Below are 19,595 nucleotides of genomic sequence, written 5' to 3' on the forward strand. Positions count from 1 at the left end.
GCCCCTGCATCCCATAGAGCCATGGAATCAGCCAGGCTGGGAAAGAGCTTTCAGCTGCTCCGCTCCAACCGTTCCCAGCACTGCCAAGGCCACCACTAACCCATGGCACTGAGGCCTCGGACACACGGGGTGTGAACACTTGCAGGGACGGTGACTCCAGCCCTGCCCTGGGCAGCCTGTTCCAATGCCTGAGCACCCTCTGGGGAAGGAATTGTTCCTCATCTCCATCTAAACCTCCCCTGGGGCAGCTTGAGGCCGTTTCCTCTTGTCCCATCCCTTGTTCCTTGGGAGCAGAGACCAGCCCCCTCCTGGCTCCATCCTCCTGTCAGGCAGTTGCAGAGAGCGAGAAGGTCCCCCCTGAGCCTTCTCTTCTCCAGACTAAACCCCCCAGGTCCCTCAGCCGTTCCTCATCACACTTGTGCTCCAGGCCCTGCACCAGCTCCGGGGCCCTTCTCTGGCCCCGCTCCAGCACCTCAATGTCTCTCTTGGAGTGAGGGGCCCAGAACTGACACAGGATTCGAGGTGCAGCCTCACCAGTGCCCAGTGCAGGGGGACAGTCACTGCCCTGGCCCTGCTGCCACACTGGTGCTGAGCCAGGCCGGGATGCTGGTGGCTTCTTGGCTGCCTGGGCACAAGCTGCTCATGTTCAGCTCTGTCAATCCAGCTCCTTTCCCAGGAGCAGTTTCCAGCCGCTCTGCCCCAAGCCTGGGGTGTTGCAGGGGGTTGTTGTGGCCCAAATACAGGACCCGGCACTTTGCCTTGTGGAACCTCACCCCACCGGCACAGCCCATGGACCCAACCCCCTCTGCGGAGCCTCCTGCCACCACTCTGGGCCTGGCCGCCCAGCGAAGGATCCTCCTGTCCAGGCCATGAGCAGCCAGAGTCTCCAGGAGAACCCTGTGGAGCATGTCAATGCTTTATTAAAGTCTATGTCCCCATATCCCATGTCCCTGTGTGTCCCATGCCCCTTTATCCCTCTATCCCATGTCCCCGTATCCCACGTCCCTGTGTGTCCCATGCCCCTTTATCCCTATAGCCCGTGTGCCCCATAGCCCATGTCCCTGTGTGTCCCATGTCCCTTTATCCCTCTATCCCATGTCCCCATATCCCATGTCCCTGTGTGTCCCATGTCCCTTTATCCCTCTATCCCATGTCCCCATATCCCATGTCCCTGTGTGTCCCATGTCCCTTTATCCCTATATCCCATGTCCCCATATCCCATGTCCCTGTGTGTCCCATGTCCCTTTATCCCTATATCCCATGTCCTCATGTCCCTGTGTCCCATGTCCTGATATCCCATGTTCCCTGTGCCCCATGTCCCCATATCCCCGTGTCTCCATGTGTCCCCTGTCCCTATATCCCGTGTCCCCATCTCATGTCCCCCATGTCCCCATATCCCATATCCCTGTGTGCCATGTCCCTCCATCCCATGTTCCCATGTGTCCCATATCCGTCTCTCCCCCATACCCTGGTGCCCCCCACCGTTAACGGGAGGTGGGACCCTTGCGGGGGGGGTGGGGGGGGATTCACTCCCGGTGCCGGGCGGGGGCGGGGAGTGATGCCTGGTGCCATTCCCGGGATAACGCTGCCGCTCCCGGTGCTGGGCGATGGTGGGGGAGCCTGCCCGGTGCCGTTCCTGTGTGACACTGCCGCTATAACGGCGCCGCTCCCGGTATAACACTGCCATTATAACGGCGCCCTTCCTGTACGACGCTGCCGCTACAACGGCGCCGTTCCCGGTACAGCGGTGCCGCTATGACGGCGCCGTTCCCGGTACAGCGGCGCCGCTATAACGCTGCCGTTCCCGTATAACGGCGCCGTTCCCGGTCTGGCGCTGCCGCTATACCGGCGCCGTTCCTGTGTAACGCTGCCGTTCCCGTGTAACGGCGCCGCTCCCGGCGGGGCGCGGGGCGGGGGCGGGCGCAGGTGGCGGCAGGTGCGCGCGCGGGGCCGGGCCGTTGGCGGGGGGCGGGTCCGCGGGGCCGGTGCCCGGTGCCCGCTCGGGGCCGATCGCTGCGCCATGGCCGGGGCCCGGTGGGCGCTGCTGGCGCTGAGCGTGGCGGCCGCCGCCGGAACGGGCCGCGCCGGGGAGCGGCTGCACGTCTGCAAGGAGGTACCGGCACCGCGGGGGGTCCCTGCAGCGGGGGGGTCCCTATAGCATGGAGAAGGGGGGGGGCCCTCTAGTGTGTGCGTGGGGTCCCTATAGCGGGGGGGATCACCTATAGCGTGGGGGTCCTCTATAGCTTAAATGGGGTCCCTGTGGTGAGGGGGGGGGATTCCCTATAGCGTGTGGGGGGTCCCCTATAGCGTGGGGGAGGTCTCTATAATGTGGGGGGGGGTCCTATATTATGGGGGGGTGCTGCTATGGTGTGGGGGGAGTCGCTATAGCGTGGAGGTCTGTGTAGTGTGTGTGGGTCCTTATAGCAGGGGGGGTTCCTACAGCACTGGGGGGTCCCCTATAGTGTGGCGGCATCCTTATAGCATGGAGAGGTCCCTATAGTGTGGGGGGGGTTTCTGTAGCTTGGGGGGGCCCTATAGGTGTGTGTGGGGTCCCTATAGTGGGGGTGGCTCCACCCTTACCTAGAAGAGGGTCCCGTGGAGGGTCTGCCACCTATAGGGGACGCATGGACCGGGCTGTGCTGCTTGTAAAGGGGGGGGGGGCGCTACAAAGAGTCCCCTGTGGCGATGGGATGGATGGGGGGGGGTGTCTCTGGTGCTGGGGGCGATCCCGGGGGGGTCCCTGTGACCACCAGCTCCATGTCCCCACATCCCGGTTGGATACTGGCGCTGGGGAGACACCGGGGTGTCCCCCCCAAACCCCAATGGGGGGTCACCCGTGTCCCCATGGGCTGGTCCCAGCATGGCCCAGTGGGGACAAAGTGTCCTGTGAGGGGAAAGGGGGGGCTTCGCTCACCCCATGGGATCCCCCCCCGCTGCTCCCCCCCGCCCCGCGGCCGCTTTTCATCTGGGTTTGTGCCGTGATCCAGTTTTCCACGTGTGTTTGTTCCAGAGCCCGGAGCCGGGAGCAATGGGCTGGGGCTGGCTGCCGGCCCGGGGGGGCACTCCCGTGGGGGGGAATTGCGTCCCTTGTCCCCGTCCCCCACTGGGGACAGCCCCAACCCCGCCCCTCCCGGGGATGAATTGGGTCAAACATTGAGATTTAAGGGAAAATTCGATGCTTTTCTACTGGGGGGATGTTTGGGGAGAGGGGAAAAAGCACCTTCTTCCCATGGGAATCCCTCTGGAGCCAGAGCTGCTGCTGCACCCATGGGTGTCCCTGTGCTGGTGGCACCAGCCTCTGTGTCCCCAGCCCAGGCTGGGGGCCCCCGAGGTGCCGCCACCGCACCGGAGCCACCGGCATCGGCCTTCGCCGGGATTAATGGCTCCGGGTGGATTCGGCTCCTCGGCCTTGAGCCAATCCCAGCCCAGGAGGTCACGGTGCCCCGGCGCCGATCCTGCTGGCGGCTCCGCAGAGCTGCTCCCGAGGGAGGGTGCTCCCACCAAAGGGTCCTTCCAATGGAGGGTGTTCCCAATGGCTGGTTCTCCCAAAGGAGGGTGCTTCCAATGGAGGGTGCTTCCAACGAAGGGTGCTCCCACCAAAGAATCCATCCCATGGAGGGTGTCCCCAATGGATGGTGCTCGGATGGATGGTGTTCCCAATGGAGGCTGTTCCTGATGGAAGGGTTTCTTGGTGGATGGTATTCCTGATGGAGGGTGACTCCAATCCCAATGGAGGGTGCTCCCACCAAAGGGTGCTCCCGATGAAGGGTGCTCCCAATCCTGGTGGAGGGTGCTCCCAGTGAAGGATGCTCCCAATGGATGGTGCTCCCACCAAAGAATCCTTCCAATGGAGAGTGCTTCCACCAAAGGGTGCTCGTGATGTAGGGTGCTCCCAATGGAGGGTGCTCCCAATGGAGGCTGCCCCCACCAAAGGGTGCTCCTTGGGGGGGGTGGGGTGTTACACCCTATCTGCCCCCCCAGCACCCCTCAGTGCTCTGGGGCCGCAGCTCCCCCGTGTCTCCTCTCCCGCAGTCCGAGTACCACTACGAGTACACGGCGTGTGACAGCGCGGGCTCGCGGTGGCGGGTGGCGGTGCCGCACGCGCCGGGGCTCTGCACCGGGCTGCCGGACCCCGTGAGGGGCACCGAGTGCTGTAAGGCCGGGACGGGCGGGAGGAGCAGCAGGAGGGGGGTGAAGCCGCGCTGGGGTGACCCCCCCTGTGCCCCCCCCCCGCAGCGTTCTCCTGCAGGGCGGGCGAGTTCCTGGACATGAAGGCGCAGCGGTGCCGGCCCTGTGCCGAGGGCACCTACTCGCTGGGCACCGGCGTCCGCTTCGATGAGTGGGACGAGGTGCCCCACGGCTTTGCCAGCGTCGCCACCAGCCTCGACAGCGACGACGGCTTCGGGGACGCGGTGGAGAACTGCACGGGGTGAGTCCCGGTGCCACCGGCGGCGCTGTGAGAGGTCCCAGCATCAGCAGGGCTGGGAAGGACTCTGGAGATCATCTGGTTCAGCTCCTCCAGAGGAGGAGTCCCCCCATGGGGTGGTGCTGGGGGCTCACCCGCCCTGGCACAATGGTGATGGTGCAGCAGTGAGCAGGATGGGTGCTGTGACACCTCTATGCATGGATAGCGCCTCATTTCCTGCTCCCCCACACTCCCTCCATCACCGTTCCCTGGGGGATGATGCTGGTAGGGTGCTACAGGGACCCTATGGGTGGTGGGACCCCCAACCCCATGGGACACCCACACCCTCACAGAGGGAGCATCCACGGGCATCCCCACACCACACCTTTATCTTCCACCATGGGACACCCACAGCAACCAACCCCCCTTGCAGAGGGAGCACCCATGGGAGTCCCCAAACCTTTGTGCCTTGAAGCAGCACCGTGGCCCTTTGGTGCTGGCACCACCAAACCCTCCCGGTACCGGCGGCTCCAGCGCTGCCGCGGCTGCTGCAGCGTTTATGCAACTTGCAAATGTAACCTACTTCCAGCAGCACTTCCATTATTCATCCAGCAGCTCCGGTGCGGGATCCCCCCCCCTCCCTTCCTCCTCCTCTTCCTCCTCCCCACTGCCTCTCACAGTGCGGTGGGGAACAAATGTCCTCCAGGGACCACCGTGCAGTGACACTGCCCCAGCCCCCGTTCCCAACAGCACCTCCCTGCCCCATTGGCACCATCCGCACCACCACATGGTCCATCCCGGGGATGGGGATGTGTCACCCACCCCAGGTCAACGTGGGTGCCGCTGGGGGACTACGTGGCCTCCAACACGGACGAGTGCACGGCCACGCTCATGTACGCCGTCAACCTCAAGCAGTCGGGCACCGTGTCCTTCGAGTACATCTACCCCGACAGCAGCATCGTCTTCGAGTTCTTTGTAGGTGATGGGTGCAAAGGGGGTGTCCCTGGGGACATTGGGGGTGTCCCTGGGGACGTGGGGATCCTCACACCACTCCTATAGGTGCAGAACGACCAGTGCCAGGCCACGGTGGAGGAGTCGCGCTGGATGCGGACGACGGAGAAGGGTTGGGAGTTCCATAGCGTGAGTCATGGGCATGGGGGGACGTGACATGGGGGGGTGGGAGGACAGGGACCCCCCCCTATGGACCCCTGTCCATACGGGGGGTCCCTCATTGCAGCCCCCCAAGTCCTTTGTCCATCCCTTGTGAAGAAGATGCCCCATGAGGGTGTGAAGGGGATGGTGGGTGGTGGCAGAGCGGGGTTAGTGCCTCAAACCCCCCACCCATGGGTGCTGCCACCCCCCATCACCCCTCTTTATCCAGGTGGAGCTGAGCCGCGGCAACAACGTGCTCTTCTGGCGCACCACGGCCTTCTCCGTGTGGTCCAAGGTCCCCAAGCCGGTGCTGGTGAGGAACATCGGCATCACCGGTAGGTGCAGGGTGCAGGGGGGGGTGTCCCATCACCCCCCCGGCTCCCCCCACACTGAGCGCCCTCCCGTGCCAGGGGTGGCCTATACCTCCGAGTGCTTCCCCTGCAAACCCGGCACCTTCGCGGCCGCCGCCGGCTCCTCCTCGTGCCAGCCCTGTCCCGCCAACACCTTCTCGGGCAAAGGGGCCACATCCTGCCAGCCCTGCGACCCCGACAGCTACGCCGGTGAGCGGGGACACGGCCCCCCCGTCCCCACACGGTGCCCCCGCGGTGGCGGAGGGACCCGTTGTCGCTCTCTGGGAGTGCCGTGGGGTGACACGGGTGTCCCCGCCACCGGCAGAGCCCGGCTCAGCCTCCTGCAAGCCGCGGCCGCCCTGCACGGACAAGGACTACTTCTACACGCACACGGCCTGCGATGCGCACGGGGAGGTACGGGAGGGGGGTACCGGGGGGGGCACCGCTCCGTGTCCCCGTGCGTGCCCCGGGCCCGGCTCAGCCCCCCGCTCCGCTCCGCTCCGCAGACGCAGCTGATGTTCAAATGGGCCGAGCCCAAAGTGTGCAGCGAGGAGCTCCCCCAGGCGGCCAAGCTGCCGCCGTCGGGGGGGCGGACCCGCTGCCCCCCCTGTAACCCCGGCTTCGCCGCCACCAACGGCTCCGCCTGCCAGCCCTGTCCCCTCGGCTCCTACTCCAACGGCTCCGGTAGGGGCGGCACCGGCACCGCTGTCACCAAGGGGGCACCTGGAGGGGTCGGGGGGTTGGTGGGTTCTGTCCTGGTGCTGGATTGTCCCTTCCTGTCCCTATGGCTCCGGTAAGGGCATCACTGTCATTGTCCCCAAGGGATGACCTGGGTGTCCAGACCTGCCAGGGGGTTGGTGGGTGCCACCCTGGTGCCGGGTTGTTCCCTCCTGTCCCTATGGCTCTGTTGAGGACGTCACCGTCATCATCCCCAAGGGATGACCAGAGCTCTCAGGGGCGTTGGTGGGTCCCATCCTGGTGCTGCGTTGTTGGGCTCCAGTCAAGATGTCACCATCATTGTCCCCAAAGGGTATCAGGGGTTGTTGGGTGCCACCACAGCTCAGGGCTGTCGCCTCCCGTCCCCAGGCTGCCTGAGCTGCCCCGCAGGCACGGAGCCGGTGCTGGGGCTGGAGTACAAGTGGTGGAACGTGTTGCCCCCCAACATGGAGACCACGGTGCTCAGTGGCATCAACTTCGAGTACAAGGGGATAGCAGGTAGGACCCGCTGTCCCTTCGCTGTCCCCCCCATGGGGACCCCGCTGAGCCACCACCGTGTCCCTGCAGGCTGGGAGGTGGCCGGGGACTACATCTACACAGCAGCAGGAGCCTCCGACAACGACTTCATGATCCTCACGCTGGTGGTGCCCGGCTTCAGGTGAGGGGGGCACCAGCACCCATGGAGGGATGGGGACACATCACCCTGGGGCAGAGCCCCATGGGTCCCAGTGCTGCCCCCACGCTGCCCCCAGCCCCCCAAGCCCCGTGCTGGAGGACACGGAGAGCAAGGAGGTGGCCAGGATCACCTTCGTCTTCGAGATGATCTGCAGCGTCAACTGCGAGCTCTACTTCATGGTGGTGAGTGGTGGGACCTGGGGGGGGACACACGTTGGGTTGGGTTGGGGGACACCATTCCTGTGTCATCACACAGGGCATCAACTCCCACACCAACACGCCGGTGGAGACGTGGACGGGCCCACGGGGGAAGCAGTCCTACACCTACGTGGTGGAGAAGAATGCCACCATGAGCTTCACGTGGGCTTTCCAGCGCACCCCCTACCACGAGGAGGTGAGGAACGGGGCATCCCCCCCCTTTATCCCCAGAGGGTGCTATGGGTGACGGTGACGGGTGTCTTGCTGCCAGGGCCGGCGCTACACCAGCGACGTGGCCAAGCTCTACTCCATCAACGTCACCAACGTTCTCGGGGGGGTGGCATCCTTCTGCCGGCGCTGTGCCCCCGAGACGTCGGGCTCCTGCGCCCCGTGTCCGCCCGGGAACATCATGGACCATGGATCGGGCACCTGCCGGCCCTGCCCGCCCGGCACCTACCTGCGGGGTCACCCCTCGGAAGGGCCCCCCGCCTGCCACCCCTGTGGGCCTGGCACCTACAGCAACCAGGTGCCCGTCCCTGCATGCCTGGGGGGGTCCATGGGGTGAAGTCCCTGGGGTGATTGATGTCCATGAGGTTGCAGTCCATGGGGTGATGTCCATGGGGTGGTGCCTGTGGTGTTCGAGTCCATGGGATGGGGGTCCATGGGGTGATGCCTGTGGAGTTGCCTGTGGATGAGGTGATGTCCACGGGGTTGGGTCCATGGGCTGGGGGTCCACGGGGTGGGGGTCTCTGGGTTGGTGTCCACAGGGTGGGTTGTGTGGGGTGATGTCCACGGGGTGGGTGACACTGGGTGGGTGCCCCCTGCCTGGTCATCCCCGGGGGGGTTTCCGGGGGGGGGCTGTGTCCCGGGGGCTGTGTCCCGGGGGTGCTGTGTCCCGGGGGGGGGCTGTGTCCCGGGGGGGGGGCTGTGTCCCGGGGGCTGTGTCCCGGGGGTGCTGTGTCCCGGGGGGGGCTGTGTCCCGGGGGGGCCGTGTCCCGGTGCCGCCGCGGCGGCGCGGCCCCTTGTGACGCGCGGCGCAGCTGCGCTCGCTCTGCTACAACAACTGCTCCGCGGCGCTGCCGCTGCGGGGCCGGCTCCTGCGCTACGAGTTCCCGGCGCTGGCGGCGGCCGCGGCGCTCGCCACGGGCCCGGCCTTCACCCCGCGCGGGCGGCGCTACCGCCACCACTTCCGCGTCAGCCTCTGCGGGCCGCAGGTGCGGGAACATGCGTGTGCGTGAGAACATGCGTGTGCGTGCGTGAGCATACGTGTGCCTGTGAGAACATGTGTGTGTGCATGAGAACATGCGTGTGTGCGTGTGAGAACATATGTGTGTGTGAGAACATGCGTGTGTGCGTGCGAGAACATGCGTGTGTGCGTGAGAACATGCGTGTGCGCGTGCGAGAACATACATGTGCCTGTGAGAACGTGTGTATGAACATACATGTGCATTTGAACATGTGTGTGTGCGCAAACACGTGTGTGAACACGTGTGTATGAACGTGTGTGTGAACATCCATGTGTGTGAACATAGGTGAGTGTGAGCACACGTGTGTGTGTGAACACGTGTGTGAGCATGTGCGTGTGTAGAGTGAACACGTGTGTGCAGGTGTGTATAGTGTGAACACATGTGTGGATGTGTCTAGTGTGAACACACGTGTGCAGGCACATAGAGCGTGAGCGTGTGTGAGCAGGTGTGTGTAGTGCGAAAATGCACATGTGCAGACATGTATAGTACACGCGTGTATGCACATGTAGTGCAAACGTATGTGTGCAGGCACATATAGTGCAAAAACACGTCCACATGCATGTACAGTGCAAACATACATGTGTGCAGACATGCAGACATGGGCAGTCATGCAAACACATGCACGTAGTGGTGCAAATGCATGCACGTGGTTGTGCAAACACCAGTGTGCACGCGGTCACGCAGACACACCGCAGCTACACGCAGTCGCACACATGGCGGTGCACACGCGTGTGCTGTGCGCAGGGCAGGAAGGCGGCCGCCTGCAGTGACAACGTGACGGAGGCGCGGCTGCGCGTGGTGACGGGGTACGTGTGCCAGGCCACGCTCGTGCCCCCCGACCGCCCGCGCCACCAGGGCCCCGTGTCCTCACAGCCCGTCAGCCTCGGGGACCGCATCCTGGGTGAGCCGGGCCCCGTCCAGGGGCACCCCATCCCGGGGACACCCCATCTCAGGGACACCCCATCCCCAGGGGCACCCCATCCCGGGGACACCCCATCTCAGGGACACCCCATCCCCAGGGACACCCCATCCCCAGGACACCCCATCCCAGGGACACCCCAGTGCCATGGGACACCTCATCCCAGGGACACCCCATCCCCAGGACACCCCATCCCAGGGACACCCCACCCAGGGACATTGGAACCTCTCGGTGCCACGGGGGCTCTGCTCCTGCGGGACATCCCAGTGCCAGGGACATGCCGGTGCTGTGGGACCCCCCTCCCCCGTGGTACCACAGACCCTCTGGTGCCATGGGAGCCCCCCAGTGTCATGGACACCCCAGTGCCATGGACCTCCTGGTGCTGGGGGACATCCCAGTGTCATGGACATCCTGGTACCGTGGACACCCCAGTGCCATGGGATCCCCCCCAGTGCTATGGGTCACCCCAGTGCCATGGGGGACCCCCGTGTCCCTGACCCCCCCGTCCCGCAGGCGTCACCACCAGCTCCACACTGGACGGCATCACGTCCCCTCCAGAGCTCTTCCCGCCGGGACACCCCGACCTGCCCGACATCATCTTCTTCTACCGGTGGGTGTCCCCCCCTCCCCCACACACGAGGACCCCACAGTGCCCCCCCCCTGACCCCCACGTCCCCTCGGGCAGGTCCAACGATGTGACGCAGCCGTGCGGCGCCGGCCGGGCCACCGCCATCCGCCTGCGCTGCGACCCGCTGCGCCCCGGCCCCGGCACCCTGAGCGTGCCCAGGTGGGTGCTGGGGGGGCTTTGGGGACCCCCATCTCCTGCCCACCCCCTGTGGCGCAGCGAGGGTGCATCCCAGCCCTTGGGTGCTTTGCTGTGGGGATGCCACACGTGCTGTGTCCCCCATCCCCATGTTGTCACCTCCCCAAATGAGCCTTCCCCCCATGTTTTTATGTCCCCCCCACCCAGCAAATGCCCCGAGGGCACCTGTGACGGCTGCACCTTCCACTTCCTTTGGGTGACGGGTGAAGGGTGTCCCCGCTGCTCCTCCAGCCACTATCGCCCCATCGTCAGCGCCTGCCTTGGTGGCATCCAGGTATGACCATGAGCATGGTGTGACCACGAGCATGGTGTGACCACGACCGTGGTGTGACCACGAGCACGGTGTGACCACGAGCATGGTGTGACCATGACCGTGGTGTGACCACGACCAGGAGGGCCACCACGGGGATGGGCTCGATGGCATCACCCATCCCATTGCTCCCCCTGCAGAGAACCACATACGTGTGGCGGGAGCCGCGGCTGTGCCAGGGCGGGCAGAGTTTGCCGCCGCAGAAGGTGCGGCCGTGCCGGAGCGCCGAGTTCTGGCTGAAGGTGGGAATCTCGGCTGGCACCGGCGCCGCCGCGCTCCTCGCCGCCCTCGCCATGTACTTCTGGAAGAAGAACCAAAAGTGAGCGGTGCCGACGGGGTCGGGGGGACGTGGGGGTGGGAATCACCGCTAACGGGGGGTGCCGGCACCTCGCGCCCTCCCTAGGTTGGAGTACAAGTACTCCAAGCTGGTGATGAACGCGGCAGCCAAGGAGAGCGACCTGCCGGCGCCGGACAGTTGTGCCATCATGGAGGGGGAGGACGCTGAGGACGACCTGGTTTTTGCCACCAAAAAGTCCCTTTTTGGCAAAATCAAGTCCCTCACGTCTAAGGTAAGGGCAGAAGCAGGGGGGGCACAACCCCAGAGCAGCCCCCGGGGAAGCTGCGGCTGCTCCGTGCCGCGGTCCCGCCAGGCGCTGATGCCGCCTCACTGCAGAGGATGCCGGATGGGTTCGACTCGGTGCCGCTGAAGACGTCGTCCGGTGGCACCGCGATGGAGCTGTGACGGGTCGGGGGGGCCCTGTCCCCCCCCCAGAAACGTGGCCTTAGGGACCTGCTTCCGAGCGGAGCGTCCAGGCGGCTTCTGTCCGTGTGTCCCCCCCGCCAAGCACCAAAACATGCCAAATACAGGTGTGGGCTTTGTATGACGGCTCCGTGTGCTTCCCTGCGCGCCGGCACGTGTGGGGGGACACGCGTGTGTGAGCGATGGGGATGTGGGTGCACACACGTGTGAGCAATGGGGATGTGGGTGCAGACACATGCGTGCGAGCCCCCCCAGCACCCCCCGGGACCCATTTCAGCCGGCACTGGGGTGCTGAGGCTGTGAGGTGCTGGTGAAGGTGAATAGTAGGGTGCCATGGGGTGCTATGGGGTGCCATGAGGTTCCACGGGGCTCCACTGAGTGCAATGGGGAGCCATGGGGTGCTATCACTGTAGGGTGCCACAAGGTTACATGCTTTGCTATGGGGTTCTGTGGGGCCGTGGTTTACTATTGGGTTCTATGGGGTGCCGTGCTTTATTATGGGGCTCTATGGAGCGCTATGGGGCTCTGTCGGGCGCTATGGGGCTCTATTGGGCGCTATGGGGCTCTATGGGGCGCTATGGGGCTCTATGGGGTGCAGCGCTTCGCTACGGGGCACTGCGGGTGCTCCCGCCCGGCGCTCCGCCGCTCCACCAGGGGGCGCTCGTCCCCGCGGCTGGCTCCGCCCACCACAGCGCCGCCTGGCGGGCGGGCGGTGCGGCCCGGAGCGCAGGCGCGGCGCGGGCGCGGGGGGCTGCGGAAGCTGCCATCATGGTGCTGGACCTGGACCTGTTCCGCGCCGACAAGGGCGGGGACCCGGCGCTGGTGCGGGACATGCAGCGCCGCCGCTTCAAGGACCCCGCGCTGGTGGACGCGCTCCTGCGGGCGGACGGCGCCTGGCGCAGCTGTGCGTGCGGGGGGGGGCTCTGCGGGGCGGGGGGGTGCTGGGGGGTGGGTCCCCGCAGCCCCTGCGCTGGCGCTGGTGCGGTTCTCGGGGGGGATCCCGCATCCCGGGTCCGCGCTGACCCGCACGTGGAGCCCCGCCGGGATCCGCTCCCTGCGTGTCCTCCCGCGGCATCCAGCCGGGCAGTGCGGGGGGGACCCCGCGCTGCCACCCCCCACATCGGGGTCCCCCTCCGTGCGTGGCTCAGGGGGATGTGGGGCTGCAGGAGCCGGTGTCCGGCCCGTGTCGGGTGCCCGCGGGTGCGGGATGAGCGCTGGGCGCTCAGTGCTCGGTGCTGGGTGCTCAGTGCTGGGTGCTGGGTGCTCGGTGCTGGGTGCTCGGTGCTGGGTGCTCAGTGCTGGGTGTTGGGTGCTCAGTGCTGGGTGCTCGGTGCTGGGTGCTCAGTGCTGGGTGTTGGGTGCTCGGTGCTGGGTGCTCAGTGCTGGGTGTTGGGTGCTCAGTGCTGGGTGCTCGGTGCTGGGTGCTCAGTGCTCGGTGCTGGGTGCTCGGTGCTGGGTGCTCAGTGCTGGGTGCTCAGTGCTCGGTGCTGGGAGCTCGGTGCTGGGTGCTGGGCACTGGGTGCTCGGTACTGGGTGCTGGGCACTGGGTGCTGGGCGCTGGGTGTTCGGTGCTGGGTGCTCAGCGCTGAGTGTTCAGTGCTGGGTGTTCGGTGCTGGGCGCCACTCCCAGGGATGAAAGGAAGAGGAGCTTTAAACGCCGCTTTAATCCCTTTAATCCCCGCCCTTGCTGCGCGCCCGGCTCCGCTCCATCCTGCCCGGCTCCGCTCGGTTCCGCTCGGCCCCTGCCGGCTCCGCGGGGCGCTGCGCCCTGCTCCCGTCCCAAGCAGCGCCCTCATGCCCCGGCGCGGCGCTGCCCCCCCCGGCTGATGCAATGCCGCAGCTCCCGCCTGCGGCCCCGCTGCTGCTCGGCTTCTCCCTCCCTTCCTCGCTCCCGTGGTTCCCGGCCCCGGATCGTGCCGTGGGGCCGGTGCTGCTGCAGCCGGGGTGTCCCCCCCGCGGCCGGGGCTGGGTGTCTCTGTGTGAGCCGCAGCTCCTCCGGGCCGTGGTGTCACCAAAGGGGGGGCCTCGCTGGTGCCCTCATCGAGCACCCAAAGCTCATGGCTCCGGCTGTGCTCAGTGGCCACAGCCAGGTTTGGGGCACCCAGAGCAGCGTCACTCTGGGTGTTTTCACATGAGACCCTTGTGTGGGAGCCCGCTGCACCCCACATCTCTGCTCCACACTGTGGCTGCCCCACACTGAGCTCTCCCCCACCATCAAACCCTGGCCTGTCCTTCCGCAGCACCGCAGTGGTGGGCATCCCCTCTCCTGAGGTTTCCCTGGATGGGGATCCCAGCCCCATTCCCACTCACGTGGCTCCTTCCCCTCTCCTTTCCAGGCAGGTTTCGTGCCGATAACCTGAACAAGCTGAAGAATCTCTGCAGCAAAACCATCGGGGACAAGATGAAGGTGAGGCTCGAGGGGCTGCTCCTGGGGGTCGCTCCCATCACTGGGGGATGTTCTGCCCCTGGAGCCTCATCGTTACCCCTCTGGGGCTCCTCTCTCCTCCCTCTGCAGAGGAAGGAGCCGGTGGGGACGGACGAGTCGGTTCCAGAGAGCGCACAGAACCTCGACGAGCTCACGGCCGATGTGCTGGGGGTGAGTGTGAGCCCCCCTCCCTGCGCTCTGCCCCCAGCACCCCCACTTTGTCACCCGCCATCACCCGCATGGGCAGCGTGAGGGGCCCAAAGTGAGGGGGGACGCCTTGAGCCCCCTGCCAGGAGGACCCTCGTCTCCCCCATCCCACCCCAGCAAGAAGCAGAGCCCTGGGCTCCTCCTGCGCCTGCCGGGGGGGTCTGAGCAGCCTCAGTCATTCCGTGTCCTCTGCACGTCCCTCCCTCCCCGCGCGGCGCTGCCCCTGCTGCCATGGCCCCACGTGGGGCCGCGCGTGGGCCCTTTCAGAGCCCCGCTCGGGTCGGTGCTTTGTCCCCTCAGGGTCCCCTTTGCTGTGCTCAGCCCCCGGGAGCCGCGTCAGTGGGGTTTGGAGCCGGGCTCAGCCGCCAGCCCCATTCCCGGGGGTTCCCCCCTCGCTGTGTCCCCGCACAGGCTCTGCAGGTCTCCCAGATCAAGCAGATCCGGCTCCTCATTGATGAAGCCATCCTCAAGTGCGATGCCGAGCGCGTGAGGCTGGAGGCAGAACGGTTCGAGAGCCTCCGGGAGATCGGGAACCTCCTTCACCCCTCCGTGCCCATCAGCAACGACGAGGTGGGGACCGGAGCGGGGACAGGAGCAGGGGCAGGAGCAGGGGCCGGAGCAGGGGCAGGAGCAGGGGCCGGAGCAGGGGCTGGAGCAGGGGCAGGAGCAGGGACAAGGGGCTGGCTGTGCTGGTTCATCAGAGCCAGACAACCGGTGGCAAACGGGGGCTCTCTGTGGGGAGGGTGGATGAGATCTGCATGACAAGGCCCCGTATCCCGCCGGGAGCAGACAAAGAGCAGCTCAGCCAACGCTGGACACGGCCATTGTTGGGGGAATCCATGGGAAACCGGGGGGCTGGGGTCTCCCTCCGCTGCCTTCATTCATCCACAGGGAATATTGTGCTCGGGGAACACAACTGGGCCAGGCTGGCTGCCAAGGTGCTGCATAATAAGTGACTGCCTGGGATCAGAGCTGGGATTGCAGGCTCTGTCTGGGATCCCAAACTGGGCACCGAGGTGATGGGCTCCCCCTCCTTTTCTTTCCATCTTCGTGCAGGATGCGGACAACAAGGTGGAGCGGGTCTGGGGCGACTGCAGCTGCAGGAAGAAGTATTCCCACGTGGATCTGGTGGTGATGGTGGATGGTTACGAGGGAGAGAAGGGCGCCGTCGTGGCGGGCAGCCGGGGCTACTTCCTTAAGGTGGGAGCCCAGGCCCCCCCGGAGGGGATGGAAGTGATGGGAGCCAGAGGGGGACGAGGCGGGACGAGGGTCATGGCTGCTCCCCTGGGCTGAGCAGTGCTGGAGCCTCGGGGTGCGCAGCAGCATCCCTGGCACCGGCGCTGCCGCGGGCTCCCCACGCTCCCCGACCTGCTGAGCGGGAAGGGGTGGCTCCGTGTGGGACAGGCTCCCCTTTGTCCCCAGGGTCCCCTGGTGTTCCTGGAGCAGGCGCTGATCCAGTACGCGCTGCAGAGCCTCCGCGCCAGGGGCTACACCCCGGTGTACACCCCGTTCTTCATGCGGAAGGAGGTGATGCAGGAGGTGGCCCAGCTCAGCCAGTTCGACGAGGAGCTCTACAAGGTGAGGGCCCGGCGCCCGCCAGCGCTCCGGGGCTTCCCGGCGGAGCCACGCCGCTTCCAGCCACCTGGAATCCCGCTGCCCAGCCAGGCCGCAGCAGCGCCCTTCCCTGTGCACCCCCTGTCCCCAGGCTCCATCCTTGCCCTGGAACTCCAGTCTCCAGGTTCCATCTTCCCCTGGATTCTCTGTCCCTGGGTCCGTCTTCCCCCAGACCCCTTATCCCCAGGTTCCATCTTTGCCAGGTCCTCCAATCTCCAGGGTCCATCTTCCCCTGGATCCCCTATTTGGGGGACCATCTCCACCTGGGCCCCCTATCCCTTGGGGTCCCTCTTTTCCTGGACCCTCTGTCCCTGGGGTCCATCTTCCTTTGGACCCCTTATTTCCAGGGTCCCTCTTCTTCTGCATCCCGTATCTCCAGGGTCCATCTTCCCTGGGACCCCCTGTCTCTGGGGTCCCCTTCACTGCCAACCCCATATTTAGGGGTCTGTCTTCCTCTGGACCCCCCATCCCTGGGCTCCACCTTCACGGCTGCCACACTTGCCGTGGTGCCAGGGAGCCGCAGCAGCACAGCGGGACTCTGACGGACACCAAACCCCAGCTCCATCCCAAACCCTGCCCGTCCCCACGCAGCGTCCCTGCCCCCCAACGCGGGTGGCGCGGGGGGGGACGGTGCCTCTTGTCCCCGCTCAGGTGATCGGCAAAGGCAGCGAGAGGGCCGAGGACAGCTCCATCGACGAGAAGTACCTGATCGCCACATCGGAGCAGCCCATCGCCGCGCTGCACCGCGACGAGTGGCTGCGGCCCGAGGAGCTGCCGCTCAAGTACGCGGGGCTGTCCACGTGCTTCCGCCAGGAGGTGGGCTCCCACGGCCGCGACACGCGCGGCATCTTCCGCGTCCACCAGTTCGAGAAGGTGAGGGCGGCGGGACGGCGTTCCCTGGGAATGGGGGGTGCTCCCGGTGCTGACGCGGGGCCCCGCTTCTGCGGCAGATCGAGCAGTTCGTCTACGCCTCCCCCCGCGATAACAAGTCCTGGGAGATCTTCGAGGAGATGATGGCCACGGCCGAGGAGTTCTACCAGTCCCTGGGCATCCCCTACCACGTCGTCAACATCGTCTCGGGTAGGGGATGGTGGTTCCTCACCGCGGGGCCACCTCCGTGCCCGCGCCGTGGGGGCGCCAAGCCGTGACCCGCTTCCCGGCTCCGCTCTCCCCGTCCCCGCTGGCCGTGGGGAGGAGGCAGCTCAGCCCCGGTGGGGGGGAAAGAGACGTTTGCTCTGCTCTGGTTCCACCAGGAGCGAGCTGTGCTGGTGCCGTCCCTCCAAAGGGACGTGCTGGGTGTCCCGGCTCCTCCTGGAAGCTGCGCCAGGAAAATGATCCCATTTAAACCCTCCTTCCCAGGAGCACCGCATCCCTGTGACACACCAGCACGGCGCTGGTGGACTCCATCCCTATGGCTGGGTGTGTTTGGGGGGATGAGGAGCGGGACCCCCCTTCCTCAGTGCTGCCCCCCCCTCCCCGTTTCCTCCCAGGCTCCCTCAACCACGCTGCCAGCAAGAAGCTGGACCTGGAAGCCTGGTTCCCGGGATCCGGAGCGTTCCGTGAGCTCGTGTCCTGCTCTAACTGCACCGACTACCAGGCGCGGCGCCTGCGCATCCGCTACGGGCAGACCAAGAAGATGATGGACAAGGTGAGCCCGAGCTGGGGGGGTGCGGGGTGAGGGGGGGTCCTCCTCCTCCTCCCCGGTGTCCCCCCGCGCTCACCACGTCCCTGCCGCAGGTGGAGTTCGTGCACATGCTCAACGCCACCATGTGTGCCACCACCCGCACCATCTGCGCCATCCTGGAGAACCACCAGACCCACGAGGGCATCCGCATCCCCGAGAAGCTCCGGGACTTCATGCCCCCAGGTACCCCCCCCCCAGCACCCTGCCTGCCCCCCGACCCCCCCGTCCTGCTCCCCAGTGCCCCCCACATCCCCCGCTCTGTGCCCCCAGACCTGCGGGAGCTGATCCCCTTCGTGAGGCCGGCGCCCATCGAGCAGGAGCTCTCCAAGAAGCAGAAGAAGCAGCAGGAGGGGGGCAAGAAGCGCTCCGGGGGGGGAGGTGACCCCGTGCTGGAGGAGCAGATGCAGAACATGGGGGTCAACAGCGCCTGAGGGGTCCCCCCAAACCCCCAGTGACCTTCAGGACCCCCCCAGGACCTTCAGGACCCCCCCAGGACCTTCAGGGCCGCCTGAATCCCTTCACCTTCATCGCCGCCTGGGACTGATGCTGCTGGGGCTCCATGTGTCCCCCCTCCACCGTGTGGGGCTGGGCCCCCCCCCCCCGTGTGCTCCCCCCATCCCTGGGGACACCACTGGCTTCTCCATCCGTGCAATAAAGCTGGAAAGTGATGAGCTGTGTGTTGGGGGGCAGGAGCAGGGAATGGGGGGATCCCCATCTCACCCCACTGTGGGGCTGTGGGGGAGCTGCCAGCTCTAGCACCCCACGTGTGACCCTCTCTGCACCCATGGGTGCTGGGGAGGGACCCGCAGTGTGTGTCCCCCCCCCCCGCAGCACCCCAGGAGCCGGCTGGGCCCCGGCAGGCGCCGGCGCTGGGAGAGGCTCCGCTGCGTCACCGGGTGCCGGGGGGGTCCCCGAACCCCGACACCCGTCAGACCCGTTCCACAGCCTCAACCCACGCGCTGTGCGGCCGCAGCACCCCGGGGTGCCCGGCGCCTCCCAGTGCACCCAGTGCCTCCCAGTGCACCCAGTGCTGGCGCGATGGGGCTGGGTGGGGACTGGGGGGACGCTGGTGTTGGGCTGTCACCACCTGCAGCAGGGACATGGGGGGGTTGTGTGTGCCATGCGTGTGCCACGTGTGTGCTCTGTGTGTGCCCAGTGTGTGCCCTCCGTGTGTGTGGTTCACACATGTTCGCTCTGTGTGCAGAGCGTGTGCCCCTAAGTGCACACCCATGTGTGTGCTGTGTGCCACGTATGTGCTCTGTGTATGCACAGCATGTGCCTCCTGCGCGCGTGGTTCACGTGTGTGTGCCGTGTGTACGTGCACATGCACGTGTGCCTTTTATATGCGTGTGCATAGTGTGTGCCTCCCGTGTGCACAATCCACGTGTGTGCTCTGTGTGCATAGCATGTGCCTTCTGCGTGTATGGTTCACACGTGTTCTGTGTGTGCAGAGTATGTTCCCCTCGTATGCACAGTTCACACACATGTGCTCTGTGCGTGTGTAATGTGTGCTTCCCGTGTGCACAGTCCATGTCTGTGCTCCATGTATGTGCAGAGCACATACCCGCTGTGTGCATGGTTCACATTCGTGTGTTCTGTGTGTGCACAGTGTGTGCCCCATGTGCGTGCGTCACACACGTGTGCTCTGTGTGTGCACAGCGTGTGCCCCCGGTGCGTGCGTCACACACGTGTGCTCTGTGTGTGCACAGCGTGTGCCCCCGGTGCGTGTGTCACACACGTGTGCTCTGTGTGTAGAGGATGTGCACAACCCACACGTGTGCTCTCTGCGTGTGTAGCATCACATGTTCACAGCCCGTGTGCGCGCGCTGCGTGTGCTGTGCCTACGTGCAAGGTGCACGTGTGCGTTTTACATGTGTGTGCGTTTTACATGTGTGTGCTCCGCGTGTGCAGAGCGGGTGCCCCCCCCCCCCCCGCGCGGTCCGCACACGCGTTTGCTCCGGGTGTGCCTCCCCCTCCGCTCCCCCTCCCGCCGGTGCCCGGGGGGGGGGGGCGGCGGCGGCTCCTTTAAGCGCGGCGCGATCCCGGTGCAGTCTCGGGCCCCGCCCCGGCGGGCGCGCGCGGGGCTCGGCGGGCACCGGCGGCAGCAAC

General features: G+C 66.1%; 2 protein-coding genes across 3 annotated transcripts; both read left to right on the top strand.

Moving 5' to 3' along the window:
* The first annotated feature begins 1,985 nt into the window (after nt 1–1,985).
* On the top strand, nt 1,986–11,677 carry ELAPOR1 (endosome-lysosome associated apoptosis and autophagy regulator 1). 2 transcript variants are annotated; one of them, XM_030473510.1, is made up of 22 exons: nt 1,986–2,113; nt 4,033–4,153; nt 4,237–4,429; nt 5,233–5,380; nt 5,465–5,545; nt 5,787–5,892; nt 5,968–6,117; nt 6,233–6,321; nt 6,414–6,591; nt 6,994–7,122; nt 7,192–7,282; nt 7,377–7,482; nt 7,556–7,693; nt 7,769–8,023; nt 8,538–8,711; nt 9,429–9,645; nt 10,177–10,273; nt 10,349–10,450; nt 10,634–10,760; nt 10,937–11,115; nt 11,200–11,365; nt 11,470–11,677. In XM_030473510.1, the coding sequence occupies exons 1-22, from the start codon at nt 2,021–2,023 to the stop codon at nt 11,536–11,538; spliced, it is 3,009 nt and encodes a 1,002-aa protein (XP_030329370.1). In that variant the 5' UTR covers nt 1,986–2,020; the 3' UTR covers nt 11,539–11,677. The 2 variants fall into 2 exon arrangements, with proteins under 2 accessions (XP_030329370.1, XP_030329372.1); XM_030473512.1 differs by having other exon boundaries at nt 9,489–9,645.
* A 598-nt stretch (nt 11,678–12,275) lies between these two features.
* Nucleotides 12,276–18,157, top strand: SARS1 (seryl-tRNA synthetase 1). The gene is made up of 11 exons (XM_030473515.1): nt 12,276–12,460; nt 13,893–13,963; nt 14,072–14,152; nt 14,600–14,758; nt 15,245–15,388; nt 15,611–15,766; nt 16,454–16,675; nt 16,753–16,882; nt 17,293–17,450; nt 17,540–17,669; nt 17,757–18,157. Exons 1-11 carry the CDS (start codon nt 12,325–12,327, stop codon nt 17,915–17,917), a joined length of 1,548 nt encoding a protein of 515 aa, XP_030329375.1. The 5' UTR covers nt 12,276–12,324; the 3' UTR covers nt 17,918–18,157.
* The last annotated feature ends 1,438 nt before the right edge of the window (nt 18,158–19,595 follow it).

Source organism: Strigops habroptila, chromosome 18 (genome assembly GCF_004027225.2).
Source record: "Strigops habroptila isolate Jane chromosome 18, bStrHab1.2.pri, whole genome shotgun sequence".
Lineage (NCBI taxonomy): Eukaryota > Metazoa > Chordata > Aves > Psittaciformes > Psittacidae > Strigops > Strigops habroptila.